The 18,572-nt window shown below is 29.1% G+C and overlaps 1 protein-coding gene across 1 annotated transcript; it reads right to left on the reverse strand.

Moving 5' to 3' along the window:
* Window positions 1-15,337: 15,337 nt before the first annotated feature.
* LOC100259877 (AP2-like ethylene-responsive transcription factor AIL5) lies at window positions 15,338-18,278 on the reverse strand. Its single transcript, XM_002268647.5, has 9 exons — window positions 18,053-18,278; window positions 17,631-17,961; window positions 17,434-17,516; window positions 17,134-17,142; window positions 16,908-16,996; window positions 16,717-16,790; window positions 16,572-16,622; window positions 16,413-16,489; window positions 15,338-16,320 (listed from the first exon to the last, which is right to left on the reverse strand). The coding sequence occupies exons 1-9, from the start codon at window positions 18,159-18,161 to the stop codon at window positions 15,638-15,640; spliced, it is 1,506 nt and encodes a 501-aa protein (XP_002268683.1). The 5' UTR covers window positions 18,162-18,278; the 3' UTR covers window positions 15,338-15,637.
* Between the last annotated feature and the right edge of the window lie 294 nt (window positions 18,279-18,572).

The raw sequence follows: 18,572 nt of genomic DNA on the forward strand, positions 1-18,572 counted from the left end.
GAGAAGGTAATATAAAAAATCATAATTTAAAGTAATAAACTAATATTAATCACACAATTAAAGAATTTGAACTTAATGTCTTTTAAAACATTTCTAAAAATAAATAAATAAATAAACTACATTTGGGAACTCAAATAAGAAAACTAATTTTCTTGTTATGGTATTATATGCTAGTAAATTTTCTAAATATTCTTTGTTTTTTTAATTGTTATTTAGAACATGCTAAAAAAATTTTAAAACATCTTAAATTTGTTTTTAAAACAAATTATTAAACAACGGTTGTAAATCAAAAGTTTATGAAACATATTTTTAAAACTAGAAGACTATTTTTCATTCTAAAAAAATTAAAATTACTCTTGAAAATAGTTTCAAACAAGTCCTTCATCATTGCTCATCTTCGAGTTAGGGTTGACTTGAGACAAATTTAAGAAATGGGCACCAAAAGACTCATTAATTTCAGCAAGATTGGTAGCTCGAACATCCCTTCTCTATACTTATGGAACAATTACTAAGATATCTATGGATCTTCAATGCCATTGACATGCACAATATGGTGACCCTACTTATCAAATTTCCTTACCAAGTGGGTTGGTGGGAATTTAAGTTTAATTTTGATGATTAACAATTAATTAAATAAAAATATTTTAATGATATTAATTATTAAGTCATGAACAAGAAAGCATGATGATTGAATGTGTGTCAAATTGTCAATACAAAATTTACAATTATCTTTTTCCTTTTTTTTTTTTTTAAAAAAAAAATGATTGGAGATGTGTTTTTTCCTTGTCAGTTTGGTAGCTACTAAGACTTTTCAGGGTACCACACCTTAGGGTGGATGCTGCATTCTTTTTTTTAAGTTGACGACTTGTGGTTGCTTTGCTTCATAGAATTGGCCTCCTGGAGGGAATGCAAAGAGTGTTTTGGTGCTTTGCATGAATTTTTTAAAGCAGAGTTTCATTTAAATTGATTTTTGAAAAAATAAAATCATAACACCAACATCGAAAATATGTCTTTGACTTCAACTTCAATATATAATTAAAGTCAGAAAATACCCTTAACCACTTACCTTCACGCAAGGGTTGGACTTGAGAAGAGTCCAAGAAATGGACACTCAAAAACCCATTAATTTCGGTCAGATTGGTTAGGTCCAAAGACCCTTTGCTCTACATTTACGGAGCAATAACTAGGACATGTACAAGAAGTTGACCCTACTTTTCAAATTTGTTCAACCACAAGTGGGTTGATGGAATTTTTAGTTTAATTCTGATAATAAATATATTTTAACTATATTGACTAGGTCATGGATGGATTGGAATGATGATTAGGTAAGTATACAAAAATTTAGGAACGACTATTTTTTTTTTTTTAATTTTTTGATGGCTGAAAGGTGTGTATTTTCCTTGTGAGTTTGGTACATATTGGGACTTTTTATGGTACAATACCTTATAGTGGGTGCTGCAATTTTGTGAAAATTGACAACTTATTCTAACTTTACTTCATAGAATCGTTCTCCTTGAGGGCATGCAAAGAGTGTAATTTAAGGCAAAGTTTTGTCTTTTTGGAACAATGTTCTTGCCCTTTTTGGACTGATTGTTGAAAAGTCTTTTTTCTTTTTTAACTATGCTAAATAAAAAGTTTGTATAATTTAGCTTATTTTGTTAAAAGAACTTATGACTTAAATAATGATAATATAAAAACTAAAAAAATGTTACTTATGGAAATTTTATTTTGATTTATGCAAGAAGATGCTTTATATTAAACAAAAAACATAAAATTATCTTAAATGAACGTTTAATAAGCTTAACAATCATATCTTAGTGTACCTAATCTAGAGTTGTACATGTCCCGAAATGTTTCCTATTGTTGATATATGTCTTATTGTGATTGGTTTAGATTTTATGTACTTATCCAATTTTGTCATGATAGTTGTAATGAAAATATTTGAATTGATAAACGACATGTGTTTAGGGTTGTAGGTGTAGACTTGGTCCATGCCTTTGATGAACCATCAATTTAAACCCAAAAGTCATGCAAAGTTTGGCACCATTTTTTTCAAGTTCAAGGCCTCAATAATTAATGGGGATGCCACCCAATCAACTTTAGTCATATTCTATATTTAGCCATAAAGTTTTACCATTTCTTATCTCATCATTTCTTTACATTTGTCCTCTTTTAGACTTCATTATATATTTTTTATATTATAGATACTTATCTCATGCTAGATTGAAGTTGGAAATTTGAAATTTTTGTCAATTTATCTTTAAGAATTTTTCGAAAATTAATGTAAATTCATATAAAAGTCCTTTTAAGTGACATTTAAAAAAAAATAACTTATTTATAAATAGAGAAAGAAATAAAAAAAATATTTTATTTTATTTTATTTTTCTTTCCTAGAAAATAAAATAAAAAATATTTAACTTATACATTCATATCAAAACTTTCAAAATTATATGCATCGAAATATAGTTATTTTATATTTTCAAATTAGATTACTTTAATGTGAAAGATATGGAGTTAATTTTCTTATCTTCTTGAATGTCAGTGGGCCAAGCCAATACCCCTCTATTTTCCAACCCAAAATCAGCCCAATTCTACAAGAAATCAGTTGGGCCCATTAAAGTGGGTTGGGTTGTTTCAATTGGGTCACAATTTGGACAGGCCCAAGTTTATTTCCCCATGGACCAACAAGTTATGTATATACACTGTAATGAAAATTAAATGAAGATAAAATCTCCATATAATCAATATCATAAATAAGACTAAAAAATTTACATATATTAGTACCTCTTAAGAAAATCATGTGTAAAGCAAATTATAAATTTGACTCAATCATTCTATTTAACAAGACTCGTTATATGCAGGTCGCAAATTTTTTCTTCTACGATATTTTTAGATGATCAAAAACTCAAAAAAAAAAAAAAAAATCGTTTTTCAATTAAGAAATAAATAATTTTGAAAATTCTAAAAGTAGATAATTTATTCATTAAAGTAATTATTAAAATGTTAAAATGTTCATATCCATCTTACAAGATTAAGTGGGAGAAGGCCTTAGGCAAACCCACAACCTCCATTGTCAAACCCATCTTGATTTGGATTCCAGAATAAATGGATTTTTATGAAATCTAAAATAAGTTAATCTCAACTTATTAGAGTTGATAAGATGAATTCTAATTTTTCATTATTCAACCTTATCATGAGCTATATTTCCACCAAATTTTATCAATATAAGATTTTGCTAATAAACACAAATTATAAAACCCTAGTACCACCAAGCTTGAGAGAGCTTTTTGAATGCTGAGTAGCATTTTAAGATTAGCAATTTTCAAACATATTTAGTTTTCTATGCTTTTGAAAAGTAGGAAACCCTAATTTTCTTCAATTTTAATGCAAGAAGTAGATTTTTAAAAAAAATTAAAAATGTCAAAATTATCTTTAATTTTAGTAAACCCTTTTTAAAATATAATTCCCAAACATAAAACCAACCTCAAAGAAAGTTATTACTTTTGCATTTGATATTATTTCTTCAGAAAAAACTATAAGTAATTTTTAAAAATATTTTCTAAATTCTACCAAATGTTTAATTTTTTTTCCAAAACACTTTTAAGCTAGAAGTGGTAGAAACACAGATAAATGGGCTCTGATAATAATAGCAGCCAATGCATACCGCTCATAACGCAATAGATAGACTCTTTATCCACTTAGTGACTTTGCTAGCTGTCATTTCCAATTATATTTTATCAGAATATATTAGTGCTAGTTAAACTTCACTTGGGCCAGAAGATTTGACCCAAACCACATTGGTTTGGGCCTAGTTCAAGGCTAGCACATCTAGTCTTGTTTCAAATAAGCCTAAACCCGAGCCCAGCTCATTGCACACCCAAAATGAATCTATTAGGAATGTGATTTTATCAACCTTATGACAAATTCAAGATTGATCCAACCAAGCTTAATCATCAATTAATTAATTTTAAATATTATCAACTAAAATATGTTTTATTTGTCTTGGTGGGTTGAAATGGGCCTCAAATGAACCACATGGCCTGGATTTGAAATGGGCCAGCAATAACTAATCATTGTATTGCTTAACTAAAGTTGGACCAATGTGACAAACCAAGTGGCAGCCAAATGCCCAACTTGGGATGACAGTTGGCCCAATTTTGAATTTTGGAAGAAAAGTACGATGTCTCACATGAAAAAGTTCCAAAAGTTATATATGTGTGGATTGCTTTTAACCTTGTAAATATATTTTAAAGCAGTGAGGGTCTTTTAAGCTCAAATTAGACAATATTTACAAAATTAATAGCAGGTTGTTACAAATTATATCAATAATCTCATAAAACACAATAAAGACGTTGTATTTGTATAGGAGATGATTGTAATATCATATATTGAATAAGAAAAAAAGTTCATGAAACTTTATATATATGAGTTCCTTTTAACCTTGTGAATGCATTTTAAAGTAAAGACCCCTTAGATTTAAAGCGGATAATATCTATACAACTAAAAGTAGTCATTACAAAAAGTAAAAATGGAAATAAAATGGTAGATTACCTAATACGATAATAAAGATAAAAAGTAACTAAGTTCCTATTTGGATTGACTTTTTAGAAACCAAAACCAATTATTTAAGCTCAAGAAGAGCTTCTAATTGTATTTAGGCTATTTTAATAAAACTTCTTTTTATTTCCAAAAGAACTAAAACACAAAAATAGGTTCGATGTTAGCATTTCCTTATTTTAGTAATTCATATGTAAAGTTGTCATATTTGTTTATTTGAAATCATAACTTCTACTTCTACTTCTCTGCGATAAATAGAATATCATTTTCAAGTTCTTCATAACATTTCTTATTCTACTCTAATCATATTCCATATAATTCTTTAATTTTTACCTTTTACCATGATTAAAATATGGCTAAGAGCGCAAAGAAATTTTAATATGTTCTTTCTTTAATATAATTACGCTATTTAAAATACATTAATAAATTTTTAGTTACTTTTTAAATAGAATTATATCCCATTTGGATTAACTTATTAAAATGAGAAGTGCCCTTTTAAGGTTAATAAAAAATTTTACACATAGTTTATTTGGACTAATTTGTTATTTCATCTTGTAGTAATAAAAGAAATAGAAGTGGAAATAACTACTTTTGTAGTTTCAGTGATTTTATTTTTGGAAATTGTAATTGTAAAAATATTTTTATAAAAATAAGGATAATTTTGAAATTAATTAAAAAAATAAAAAATCTAAAGGGAATTCAACTCTCTTGTACTAAGTATATATGCATCCTTTTTAATCGAAAAGTGCATGAAATGATCATATTACCTTCTTGTATAAACTTCACTCATCCTATCCAAAACTCTAGTTCTCGTTCCCTTTCCTTTAACTTTCTTTCATTTTTTCATGCTTCGGCAACTTGCATATATCCACATGCTCAAACTCTTTGATAAGTCTTGAGGTGCTTTCACCATATCAAAAGTTTTCTCAACTAAAACTCTTCTTAATATTCTTTACATTGGGATTTCTTGGATTTTAATGAATAGTTACAATTTTAAGAACTTCAAGATGTCATCAATGCGCCTTTCTCCTAATCTCACTAAGAGTTCGTTTGATAGTAATTCTAAAAAGTGTTTTTAACTTTTTTATTGTTTGAAAAATAAAAAATTTCATGTGTTAGAATATTAAAAGTATTTATTATAATTACTATCAAATACACTTTAAATTACAATTAAAAAAAATACAATAACACTCTCATAATGAGTAGATATACACTTTCAATACTCAAGTACAAGCATTTTAAACGAGGGTTACACTTTAGTATCAAATTATTCTTGAATAAGATGATTTTCAATGGAGTAGAGATAATTTGTAAGTGCTAAATCTCTATTAAATGTGGGTAAAGCATTGTATTGATAGCTTTTGAAGTTAAATTAGTTGCCAAACACAAAGTTTTCCGGAGCTGGATGTTTGCAGAACCGTCCATCAACACATGGAAAAGAGTCTTTATAGGCTTAAAAAAGTACATGCAGACATCCATCTACACAACCTCATAACCATGTGGACGTCCACCTAGACATTCGCATGTTAGACTATAGTTAAATCATCCATTTTTCAAAATTCAACAAAAGGAACAGGACAAGTGGACGTCCACCTGGGTGACCACATGTATTCCCTCTTGCATTTCGATGCTCCAATCATTGATATTAAGGCCCTTAACACTTATAAATAAAATTTTAAAACACTTTTAACCGAGTGCTATAAGTACTTTTGAAGTGTAAAGCATGTCCGTTAAGTTATTAAGATTTTTAAATAACCTTAAAATGATTTTTATGTAAAATTTAAGGTTTAAGTGTAATATAAAAATCTTTAAAGTTACAAGTAATAAAATGAAAATTCAATATCGTACATCTAGTCATGACAATCAGATTCACACAAAATAGGGATTAGTTGGCTAGTTCTTATAAAACCTTATATTCATGCATCGATGAAACTTACAGACTTATTCTTATAGATCAAAGACATTTTTTCCAATTTTTTGTATTAATACTATATATCTATATTTTCTTTTCTCTTCTTCCCATCAAAGAAAACTTAGGATAGTTTTCAACCGAGTAGTATGTTTCACATCTATAAACATAAGTGGTTACTCCATAAGAGATGTGACCTTACGTTTCATTTATTTCAGGGAAAATAATATTTAAATGAGTCACAATTTAAATAAAAAAAAAACTTTTTATTTTATTTTATTAAAAATACAAAACGATTTCCAACATTAAGGTGATATCCTAAGCTAAGTAAAATCTTGTCATCCACAAGGAAAGCACCTCGTTTAGCCTATATGCATAAAAACTGAAAATTATTGTAATTAAGACCTTCATCTCGATTTTTTTCAAATCTTTTTATTAAATATTATCTTGTTCTTAAATTATACTTTGACTTGCTTCTTTAGAAATATAAGATCACTTAAACTTTGGTAGAGATGTTATCATTTTTTGAGTTAATGCGCACTTAAATAAGAAGATCATTTGTATTTTTAATCTTTATTGCGGTATCATTAAAATAAAAAGTTAAACCGTTATATTTTTTTATGAAGCAAAACGGACAAACAAACACCCTTAATTTGTTAAGATAATCATCATTCTTTAAAGGATAAATCTCACGTTGGATCAGTAGTGATCATGATATCATTCATCTAAATCTTGTTTATTTTAAGTTTAAAATTTGTATGATTATTTTTAAAATACATTTACACATTTAAGAAAATCCAACTTCGGATCAAACGTGGGAGCTCACATGATTGGGGAGACCACTTTCGAGTCCTCCTTTGAGTAGAGAGGACACTTCCTTCCAACTCCAACATTCGACCACACGTTTCCCCCACCACCATACTCAGCACAACATGTGAGCTTATTGCTAAATCATTATAATAATTCCAACCATACACTTACCCACATAAATCAAAACCCTAAAATAATTTTTTTTTTTAAAAGAAAATTACAAACATGAAACATGGAGTGTCCTTGATTTACGATTCCTTGTTTACATCCCACAAGACCCATCATTAACAAACAAAAAATTAACTTTATTTTTTATTTTTCTTTGGTGGGTTGCTAGGACACTACTAGTAATTAACCACTGAGTCTTTAAAATAAAGTTAGTCGTCAGTCAAAGGAAAGGGGAATTGATGTGGCCGACATGCATTTTTATTATAAGGGGGGTGAGCAAAGGAAAAGTGAGGGAACATGGATTAGGACTCAACTGTATCTCACAAAAGAAGAAAGAAAAGACGATGAGAGGGGGTCCCCACAAGTTTTAAAAGAGACTAAAGAAAAGGAAAAGGGTTGAGCTTTTGCAGCATTACATTTGACTAATACTAGCTCCATTTCATTTTAAATGTTGGCCTTTTTTGGAGAGTAGCATGTGGTTGGGACCTTTATGTTTTGTAGCCCAAAAAAAAATATACAAAAAATGGGGAAAAAATTCACTTTGTTTTATGAGTATTAAATATTCGATAATTATACCTGAGATGGACACTATAGTGAATATAATCAACTATAAATTAGTCATCTTGAAACATTGATAGGTCGTGTTCTCAAAAACATGATCAAGAGTTCATGTTTTGAGAATACAACCATTAGATCGTATTCATAAAAATGCGAATGTAAAGTCATATTCTTATGAATAAGTCAATATAGTTATAAAGAATATTATTTTATAACTTTGATCGATCAATAAATAACACAGAGACCTATGATAAAAGATAAAGCCTTATGAATGTTTTATAACAATTTAAGTGAAAATTCAATGTGACAACATTACCTATCTTCTAAAATTATATATATATATATATATATATACATATTATTTTAATTATCATATAATCATATTTTAAAGACATGAACATTGGTGGGTTTAAATCAATAACTATTATAATATTATGTAATGAAGAAATTAAAATTTTAAAAGTTTATAATATCTATAAAAGGTGAATTATTTTAAATTTATACACATACTTAAAGTTATAAATGTTTGATATTAGTACCCTAAAAATGGACGATATCTAAGTATATAATAATATATGTCATAATTATATATTATATTAGAATTCGAGTGATCAACTTAGTCTAAAAGTAATCAACCTATTAGAAAATAGACCAATAGTAAATATCAAGACCATACACTAAACAAATATATAACCTTAATATCCCATTACACGTGAGTCAATAAATGGAAATTTTGACATATTAAGTTAATAATTTAACTTAAAATTTTAATTAGTTAGATAATGACCTAATAATAGACATATACAAGACTAACAAACTCAAATTATCGTAACAATTACCTAATAATCATTGAAACAACTAATTTAATTAACATAATAAGAAGATCCGTATGGAAGATTTTTCATTTAATTCACATTATTCTAGAATTTTTCAACAACATAGGATATATAAAATGAACAAGGGTCTATATTCTTGACAAGCTAGGTGTATGAGATAAAGACAATTAGGAAGCTCAATAGGGCGGCTAGTGGATGAAGACCCACATGGAGATAAGGCATCACATGGATCAACTAGATGTGCATGGATATATCTTCCTGAGCCCCTTTTGCATTACATTAATTTTTACATTATTCATCTAAGCTTACATGTTTCAATTAAGTAATATAATTCTTCAATAATTTTATGGTACATTAATATTCATCTTTGAAAAAATAAAAATAAATTAGCTCACTAAAATCATCCCTCTTAGAAAAAAAACAAATCCTTTTTAAAGAAGATAGTAGAATTGCCTAAACTTAATTTTATAGCAATAAAATGATTGGTCAATCTCCGTTAAACAAATTTCTTAATTCTGCCGTTAATCTTAGATATTTTCTTATTAAACTTAAATTGAAAAGAAAAATTCATTAAATATGAAAATATTATTTATTAAAAGTACTTTTTCATAAGAAGGTAACATTATAATTAAGGTAAAATGAATTAAATTACATATTAAAATAGTTTAAAGTAGAAAAGATTCAAAGCTTAAAGCTCTTTTTAGTCAACTTCATGACTAAAAAGTTCTTTTGTCATAACCACAACTTCTACGGCACGATATAAAGCATAAAGTTCAACTAAACATATTATAAAAAATTAAAATTAAAATTCTAAAATCTTTTCTTCATCTTTAGGTCGTAAATGAAACCATGTCAATTTTAGGTAGTGTCCAAATAACCTTTTCTTTTTTTGGTAAGATTTTTTTTTATTGAAAATTGAAGAAAAATCGATAAAAAATTCATGTGATTTAATAGATAAATATTACAACATCAAATAAAACACGTCTATATCATGCTTAATATCATGAAAATTTTAATATTTTTTTTTATGAAAAACAATATGTGAACTAAGATTATATTAAAGATCACTGCATCACAAAATCAAGTGTTTCTTAAATAACTCATTAGACACATAAACAATTCAAAACAAATAGAGATCATATCTTTCAACCTAAAGATGCACATGCAACTTAAAGATTATATCAACGATATATGTCACGAACTCAGATGTTTCCAAAGTAACTCATGCAACACTTAAACAACTCAAGAGACAAGCTAAAAGATAATTTATTTTGAGTTGGCCATCACACATCTCTTCCCCTTGATAGTCAAAACTTGTGGCCATATAAGTATAGCTAGCGAGCAAAAATAGCAAATAGTGGTGGTGGAGATGGTGGTGGCGGTTTTGATGTAGTGAATATGCGCCGAAAGGTAGAAGGGAACAGCCATCATCCAACAAGACAAGAAAAGACAGCATTTCACTTGAACCTCTCGAGTTTGGAAAGGACACCCCCCATATTATAATAAAAAATAAAAATAAAAACTCCCACTTTTACAGCAACATGGTTTTTGTTTCTGTCCCATTCTAATTTTCATTTTAATAGGACCACTCACATGCCCCTTTCTTATCTCACTTTCTTCTTTGGTTTGGTCAAAGGAGTCTGCCACTGGCCCCCCCACCCCTTCCCTCTCTTTGTTAGTTAAGAGTGTCTACCGCATCTTTTGTTTTGGTGCAGGCTACTGTTGATCAAGATTTTTAGCCTAGTCATTTTCCAAATTTGAATGTGTGCATTATTACTGTGCTTTTTTTCCTTCATCATTTTGCTTTTTCTTTTTTCTTTTTTCTTTTTTTGGTTTTTATTTTAAGTTGATGAGTTCATCAATGGTAGTCAAAGAAAGATACAGTGAAGAAAAAATAATGAAGTGATCCCTATTAATTTTATTATAGTTTTAAATATACTAAAAAATAATTAAAAAAATGCATATATGTCTCGTATATAATTTATTGTCTTATTATTTGTAATCTGATTCCATTTATTTGTGCCTTTATGTTTTAATTTCATTTATTTGTATATTTATTTAATGATTTAAATTTTATCATACATATTTCAATAGTTCAGATCTCATGTTCGATAGATACAATTTTGGTATCTCAATATTTTTCTAATTTTTATCCCATGAAAAGTAATAATTTAATATTAATAAACTTTTATATTTAATAAATGGAGCCTACCTTTTATTACATCCTCCATCAACACTTATAATATAACTAGATAGTAAAATTGATGGTAGAAGTGTTAGTGCATGTATTATGATTTAAAAAAAAATGGGCACTTAAAAGTACACAAATTTACATCTCTTTCTTTATTTATTTCAATCATTTTTCCATTAAAAAAACTTTTAAAAAAAATAATTTCAAATTCATTTTAAATTTTTACATATATATATATTCATAGTTTTTTTAAAATTAATTCTTATTTATCCATTCAAAAAGTTATTATTGAATAAAAAAATGATTGAAAATACTTGTTAACAAGTATTAAGTTAGAAAATTATTCACTAGGGAAAAAGGAAAAAAAATAGAAAAGAAAGAAAAGGTAAGAAAACTTTATTTTATGCATAAATAATAAGCTTTTGAAACTTTTTATTAAATTTTAATCATTCTTTCATAAATACGAACAACTTAATTTAACTAAAAAGTTATATTATGCCACCATCTTAGACATGGTAAAATGGAGAAACCCAATAATTACTCAATCAGAAGATTAACATTAATTTTATTATATTTTTAATATGCATTTATAAGTTATATAATGTTTGATGTCATAAAAAGCAGTTAGTATTTATTAAATACAAAAAAATTCCAAATGATTAACTACCTAAGCAAGGTATATAAAGTGAGCAAAAAATGATAGTGTAATTAGCATTTTTCTTTTTGCCACTTACAAAGGTGGCATAGTGTATTTAGAAGAAATTTAAAATGAAAATTTTTTGTATAACCATTTCATTTAACAAATGGTAAAAATGATAAACATGAGTAATAGGCGAATAATCCAACTCTTGGAACATACTACAGCCCATGTCCCTGATGGCAAAAAAACCGATATCAAGGTGTTAAACTTTCTCATCAATGTGAGCTCTTATAAAAGATTAATCTATAACATTTTATTCATGAAATGGGTTGGAATGATATTAGTATAAATACGGAAAAATCCTTTCATTAAAAAAAATAAAAAGATTATATATATATAATATTATTTTCATTATTGGAATCAATTTAACAGGCAATTATTTAATTCAAATGGGCTTTTTGGTCAATAACTTAAAGTAATATTATATAATAATTTGAAATTATATCTTGATTACCCGTAACAGAGAAGCTCCTTTTAATTTCCTCTCAAACTCAAATTCAAATGACAAAGAGCTAGTTTGGATATTCTCTCTCTCTCTCTCTCTCTCTCTCTCTTTTTACAGCTCAAATAATTAAGGCAGAAGGGTTTGAAGCTCATCTTTTTTTCTCTCTAAATGCTTTTATGGGTGTTGCTTTTCATCAGTACTCAGGATTGGGTCCATGCAATATTGGAAAGAAAAATTGTCTCAGAGTTGGGGAGCTATGACAGAAAATGATCACCACTATTTTCATCATAACTAAATGTACTCTTTGTGTCCTTTAGTAAAACTTGGCACAATAATTCATTCAAGAGGGAGGTTTAACATTCTACTGCATCATACATAAAGATATGTTATTATTTTTATTATTATTATTATTGAATGAGATTAAAATTAAATCTTAATAGATAAATTTGGAAGGATAATACTTGAAAATATCAAAATAATTTAAGACGTTTGAGAAACGTTTTCGATAACAATTTTTTATTTTTCAGAATAAAAAATTAGAAAACAAGTTTGATAATTAGAAAATCAATTTTAAAAAATAATTATACAAACATGTATAATGATTAAAAATAAAGCTCTAAATATTTTAAAACATATTTTAAAATATTTAAAACATGTTAAAAATATTCAGGTTCCTAAATAGATTTTTATTCCATAAAATATCAAAGAACAATTTTCGGTAATTGTTTTTTAAAATTTCAAAAATTATTTTTTAAAATTGTTTTAAAAAACAATTACCAAATATAGCCTTAGGGTCCAAATGATATATTTCCTATTTTTATTTTTAAAATTAGAAGTATTTATATAAAAGTAGAACATCATGTATAACAGTACAAATTTAATTTTATGTCTTTAGAAATTTCTTTCAAACATTTCAAAAATTGGGATATTAAAAATTTGTTATTCTTTAATTTTTAAAAAATTTTGTATTTTATATAAAAATTAACTTTTATTTTAAAAATAGAAAACAAAAAATATATTTAAACAAACACTTAATAATTTACGTTTCAAACTTATTTATATTACTCCTAAATGTAATTAAGAGCTCATTTGGTACTATTTTTAGTATAAGTATTTTTTTTAAAAGTATTTTTACAGTACTTATGTGAAAAACACTTTTATGATAATTTAAAAAGGTGATTCTAATATTGTTTTTGATAATATAGTGTATAAGTACAAAAATGCTTTTAATAATAGTAAATTACTAAAAATGACATTTATTAAAAAAAATATATTATAATAAATTGAAAACTTGTATTACAAATATATATAAACATTTATATGTTTTTTAAATTATTTTTATGAAAGGGGAGTAAAAGAGAAATAGGAGAGTGAGAAGGAAGCAAAGAGTGAAAAGAAAATAGAGGATAGCGGGAAAAAGTATTTTAGGAATATATGAATTTTTTTGAAAAGTTTTTTAAGAAAACATCTTTCAAGTGCTTCTCCAAAAAACACTTCAAGTGTTTTTCTAATAGTGCATTTTATAGTAATTTTATGAAATATTTTTAGTCTTTCTAAGACTTGAAAATTTTTATCTTTAAAGTATTAAAACAACTAAAAATACTTCTTAAAATTACTATCAAACGCACTCTAAATTTTCAAAAGCATTTTTCAAATATTACCAAATACCTATTTTTTTTTAACTTAAAAACGTTTTTAAGACTAAAAACACTTTTGAAAAGCACTATTAAACGGGCTCGAAAAAGTTAACAATTAGAGGACAAACACTTTTGATAACTTATTTCTTGGATATAATCAAATTACTTTTTCATGAGATTAATTTAATTGTCTATAGTATGAAAGTACCTTAAACAAACTTTTTCGAATACTAAACAAGTTACTACCTAAATGTGACTACTTCTTAATGTGATTAAGTTAATTAATTCTCGATGATGTAATATCTCTAAATGTAGTATGAAAATTTCTACCTTACATGCAATCTTAAGAGTAGAGTATCTCTCTTAACTTGCAACTTATTTCAAAATAATTATACAAGTCCCGTTCGAAAGAGTTTCTTCAACGCAACTATTAAAGATTAAATATAATTTCTAAATTATTGAGTATTATTTAAAATATGTCAAAGTAATTCGTATTTTTAATAAAAATATTTTGATAATATAGTTTTTAAATATAAAATTATTTAAAAAATAGTAATAGTTTACTTCTCTACGAAAAAGTAAAGTTTGGAAACATTTTAAAAATAATTTTTGAAAATAGTACTTGTAAAAAATATTGATTTAAGAACTCAAATAAAAACAATTGTCTTGCCTGAATAATATCAAAATTTTGAAAGGATTCAGATTCTCCCTATTTTCAAATACTGTTCATAATATTGTAAAAGAAAAAAATACAATTAAAACATCAAAAAAAAATTTTTTTTTAAAATAACATATTTTCATAACAAATTCTTTAAAAAAAAAATTGTTTTACATAAATAAAAATAAAATTGGATTATTTGATTAAAAGGGTCATTGGCACCCAATTTCAAAAATACATTTCATCTTTTTTTATCACATTTTAATAAAAATGTTCTAATTCTTTTCTTTCAAAAATAATATTTTATTTTAAAACTTATACGTAAATACTTGAAATAGTTAAAAACATTTATATAAAAAATAGATTACTTTTCAAGAAAAAAAACATGAAATAAGTTAAATTCACGAATATAAAATTATTTCATCATTTTTAACTAATTAATTCTAAAAAATTTCTCAAATATCTTTTCTAAATTAAAAACCAATTTTTTATTCTTAAAAAAAAAAATCACTTTCAAGAACATCAAGAACAATTCCCAAATAAGGCCTTAATAACTATTTTGAAGATGGGGTCGTGTGGATTTGTTAAGGATGGTAAGCAATAATGGACTAAGGATGATAAAAATATTCACATACTAGTTCAATAATGAATAAACAAAAAATTATGTTTAAAAAAGGGATATACCATATATTTATTTTCCATTTGTAGTGAAGATGTCTCCAAATATAAAATTGTGCCACAAAGCATCAATGAGTACATTATGATCTTCCATATATATATATATATATATATATATAAACTCTCGATCTTAGCCACAAGATGGTGAGAAAGGCGTATGAAAAGGGCATAGAATATTAGAAATATGATATAGAGGAAGAGTACTATTCACATTCATACTGAGAAAAATATATGAAGGATTACAAAAGGATTTTGTTTCCCATTATACCCATTTTGTAAATCATGTCAGTCAAGATGAGTAGAAGAAGACAAAAGAAAACAAAGCATGAACTCCACAAAAAACCTCAGTTAGTACTACTCTCTCTCTCCAGTCAGCTCTGGTAGCTAGCTACCTCATCTGTGAAACCATTGTCAGTCCATCTCTCCTCTGTCCAAAACTATATGTTTTACCAACTTCATGATTTGCCCTTCAATACCCTGTTCCAGGACCTCATTCCATGCCAAATATCGGGGTTTGGAACACTGAGAGACTGGGCTTTGCAGCTTGGAATGAATGAAGAGATGGTGCAGCAGCAGCAGCAGCAGCGGCAGCAGTCGCAGCAGCCCAGCTGTTGTACCCAGAGACCTCATAGCTAGTACTGCTGTTTAAACCATTAACGGGTGTTGCATATGGGATTGAGTTTGAACTTGAAGCAGTGCTGCTACTACTGTTGCTCTGTTGTTGTTGAATGTACCCACCACCATTGCAGAGGAAGCCTGCAGAAGCTGTGGAGAAATCCATGGTCAAGTTGCTAGAAGTCTGAAATGGAAAGGAGGATTCCAATATGGGGTTCTTCACAACACTGTTCAATGTGGAGGCCTGGTACCCCAGTACGGACCAGTAATCAACCGATTGATGGTGATCTTGCTTGAGGGGTTTGGAAAAAATGAGTGTATTTGATGGGCCAGAGAGAACCTGAACCTGCTCCTCAGACCGGCGACTTCCACTATCGGAAGCAGAATCAGAGGGAGATGTTTTTGGTTTGCCAGTGGTTATTGCTCCTCCGATGGGGAGATTGCTGTTGGCAATGCTTTTGACATCGTATCGGCTCATGTCGAAGTTGGTTACTGCATTTAGGCCTCTGAATTTGATTGCAGCAATGTCATAGGCTTCGGCTGCTTCTTCTTGAGTGCCTTGAAAAACATCGACAACACATTCATTCACATATACGAAAACACATCATAAGAAAAATAGAATTTCATGAATGTTTGGAACAAAAACTCACTGAATGTTCCAAGATAGAGATCTTTGTTCCCAGCAACTCTTCCTATTCTGGCTTGCCATCTCCCATGCTGATGGTGTCTGGTACAGCAAAAATAAAAATATTAAGAGTATTTATTCATGGCGTCTCGGGATATTTGTGGGTTGGAGGTTAGAAACCTACCTGGTGACTCCTCTGTAAATAGAGGCTCCTCTCGAGAATCCAGAGCTTTTCCTGGAGAGAAAAAAAAAAGCAGAAAAAATTTTGAATGCATGGCTTGACATAAAAAGGAAGAGAATGCAAAAATTTGAATTGAGTGATTGTTTACCTTCTGAGTGAAGCAACAAACTCTTGCCTAGTCATGTTCTTCATATTCTCAAGTTCTTTCTCATAGTTAGAAACCTTTTTCAAAAAAAAATTTAAAAAAAAAAACCCAAAAGAAAAAAAGGTTAATGTCTCTAAAACTTTGACGAAAATGAAGCATTAGCGTCTAAATTTCATAGAACAATCCAAACTTACAGGGAAGTTAGTGGTGGTGGTCGGACCCCAGTACTTAAGAGCGGCGAGATCATAAGCTCTAGCTGCCTTCTCTTCCTTATCATACCCACCTGCAAACAAAAAATAAATAAATAAATAAAAATTGATCCAAAATGAGAATCTAAAACTTGAAGGAATATCAGAATCTTTTATTCAACAGTGAAAAATCATGATTCAGGACAAGACCACGAGATGAGATCCTACTCACCCAAATAAACTGAAAAGAAAACAATGGTGATCATTTGTTTATCCATGGCAGCAATCATTCCCACGTACATGCCACAAAAAGAAACCACCCAAAAAAAATTAGAATCTTCCTCTTAAGCTGATAAAATGCGCATGGTAGCAAAAAGAGTGGGCGAAATCTAAATCGCGCTGGTGGCGTAAGTGACCAGAAGATCCAAGGCGCTGAGATTCTCATGGAGAAGGACAGAAACCCGGATATTCTGGTGCAGGTTAAGCCACAACGCCGTGGGTGCACACGTTAGAAATCTGTCGTCTCTCTTACCTTGTCGTCCCTTCCGGCTCTGTCCTTCTCTTCTGCAGCTGTTGTCCCAGAGATGGGCTTCATATCTCCCTGTCCATCTATGTCTGAAAATATAAATTTGAGATAATTTATTATTATTATTATTTTCAGAAGAAAAATAATAATAAAAAATTTTCCCCGAGGTTTTCAGGGAAGGAGATCATCATTTTTCACATCACCGTGTAACTCCTCTGTAAATGGAGGTCCGTTGGCCGAAGGTGTCGACGGACTTCTTCGGCGACGGCTCCGGCGTCAGCGCCAGCTGCTTCTGAGCCTCGCTTTGCTCTGAAGAAAACCCACGTAAGAAGCTCGCAGCTATGGTCTTCAGCTCGGACTCGTATATCTCAGCATCAGACAAACCCGCCGGAGTTTTAGCCGAGAACTGATCGAGACCTGCACCCGCTCCACCTCCACCTCCACCTCCACCGAGGAAGTCCTCCAGCTTGGGGCCGCCGATGAGGTCACTGCCACCACGATCCGGAAAACCCTGCTCTCTATCAACACCCCCATCTAAAAAACCCAAAAAAATAAAACAATAAGATAAAAAAAGACGATGGAATTCAAGCTGTTGAGCTTATTTAGGTGTAGAAGAAGATCGTACTGTGATGGGTTGAGGCGGAGAGGGCTTCGAAAAGGCAGAGTTGGGAGGAGTCGGAAGGGAGAGAGTTGTTGGAGAGAGAGAAGGCGAGCCAATTGTGATTAGAAGCCATGGTGAAAAGCAAGAGAGGTGATTCCTACTTGGGAAGTAGTGCTGAGAAACAATGAGAAGAAAAGGAGATGTGAAGATGACACAAATATAGAGGCAGGGAGAGAGAGAGAGAGAGAGAGAGGAGAGGTGTTGTGCACAAGGGCCAAGGTGGTGATAGCTAGCTAGCATGGGAAAATACTACTTTAAAAAAAAAATTCAAAATATATTAATTGAAGAGAAGGAGGGAGAGAGGCAAGTGGAAGGTTTTGATGGGATGAGTGGGCGGTCGTGGGTTGAAATCCTTGACCAAAATGGGTAGAGAAAGAGAGGAGACAGAGAGAGAGATGGTGTGAGCGTGTGAATTGAGTTTGGGTGTATGTTTGTGGGGAAGCAGGAGGGTGGCGGAGGAGACACCCTGACCCACTTAGAGGAC

Source organism: Vitis vinifera, chromosome 11 (genome assembly GCF_030704535.1).
Source record: "Vitis vinifera cultivar Pinot Noir 40024 chromosome 11, ASM3070453v1".
In the NCBI taxonomy this organism is placed as follows: domain Eukaryota; kingdom Viridiplantae; phylum Streptophyta; class Magnoliopsida; order Vitales; family Vitaceae; genus Vitis; species Vitis vinifera.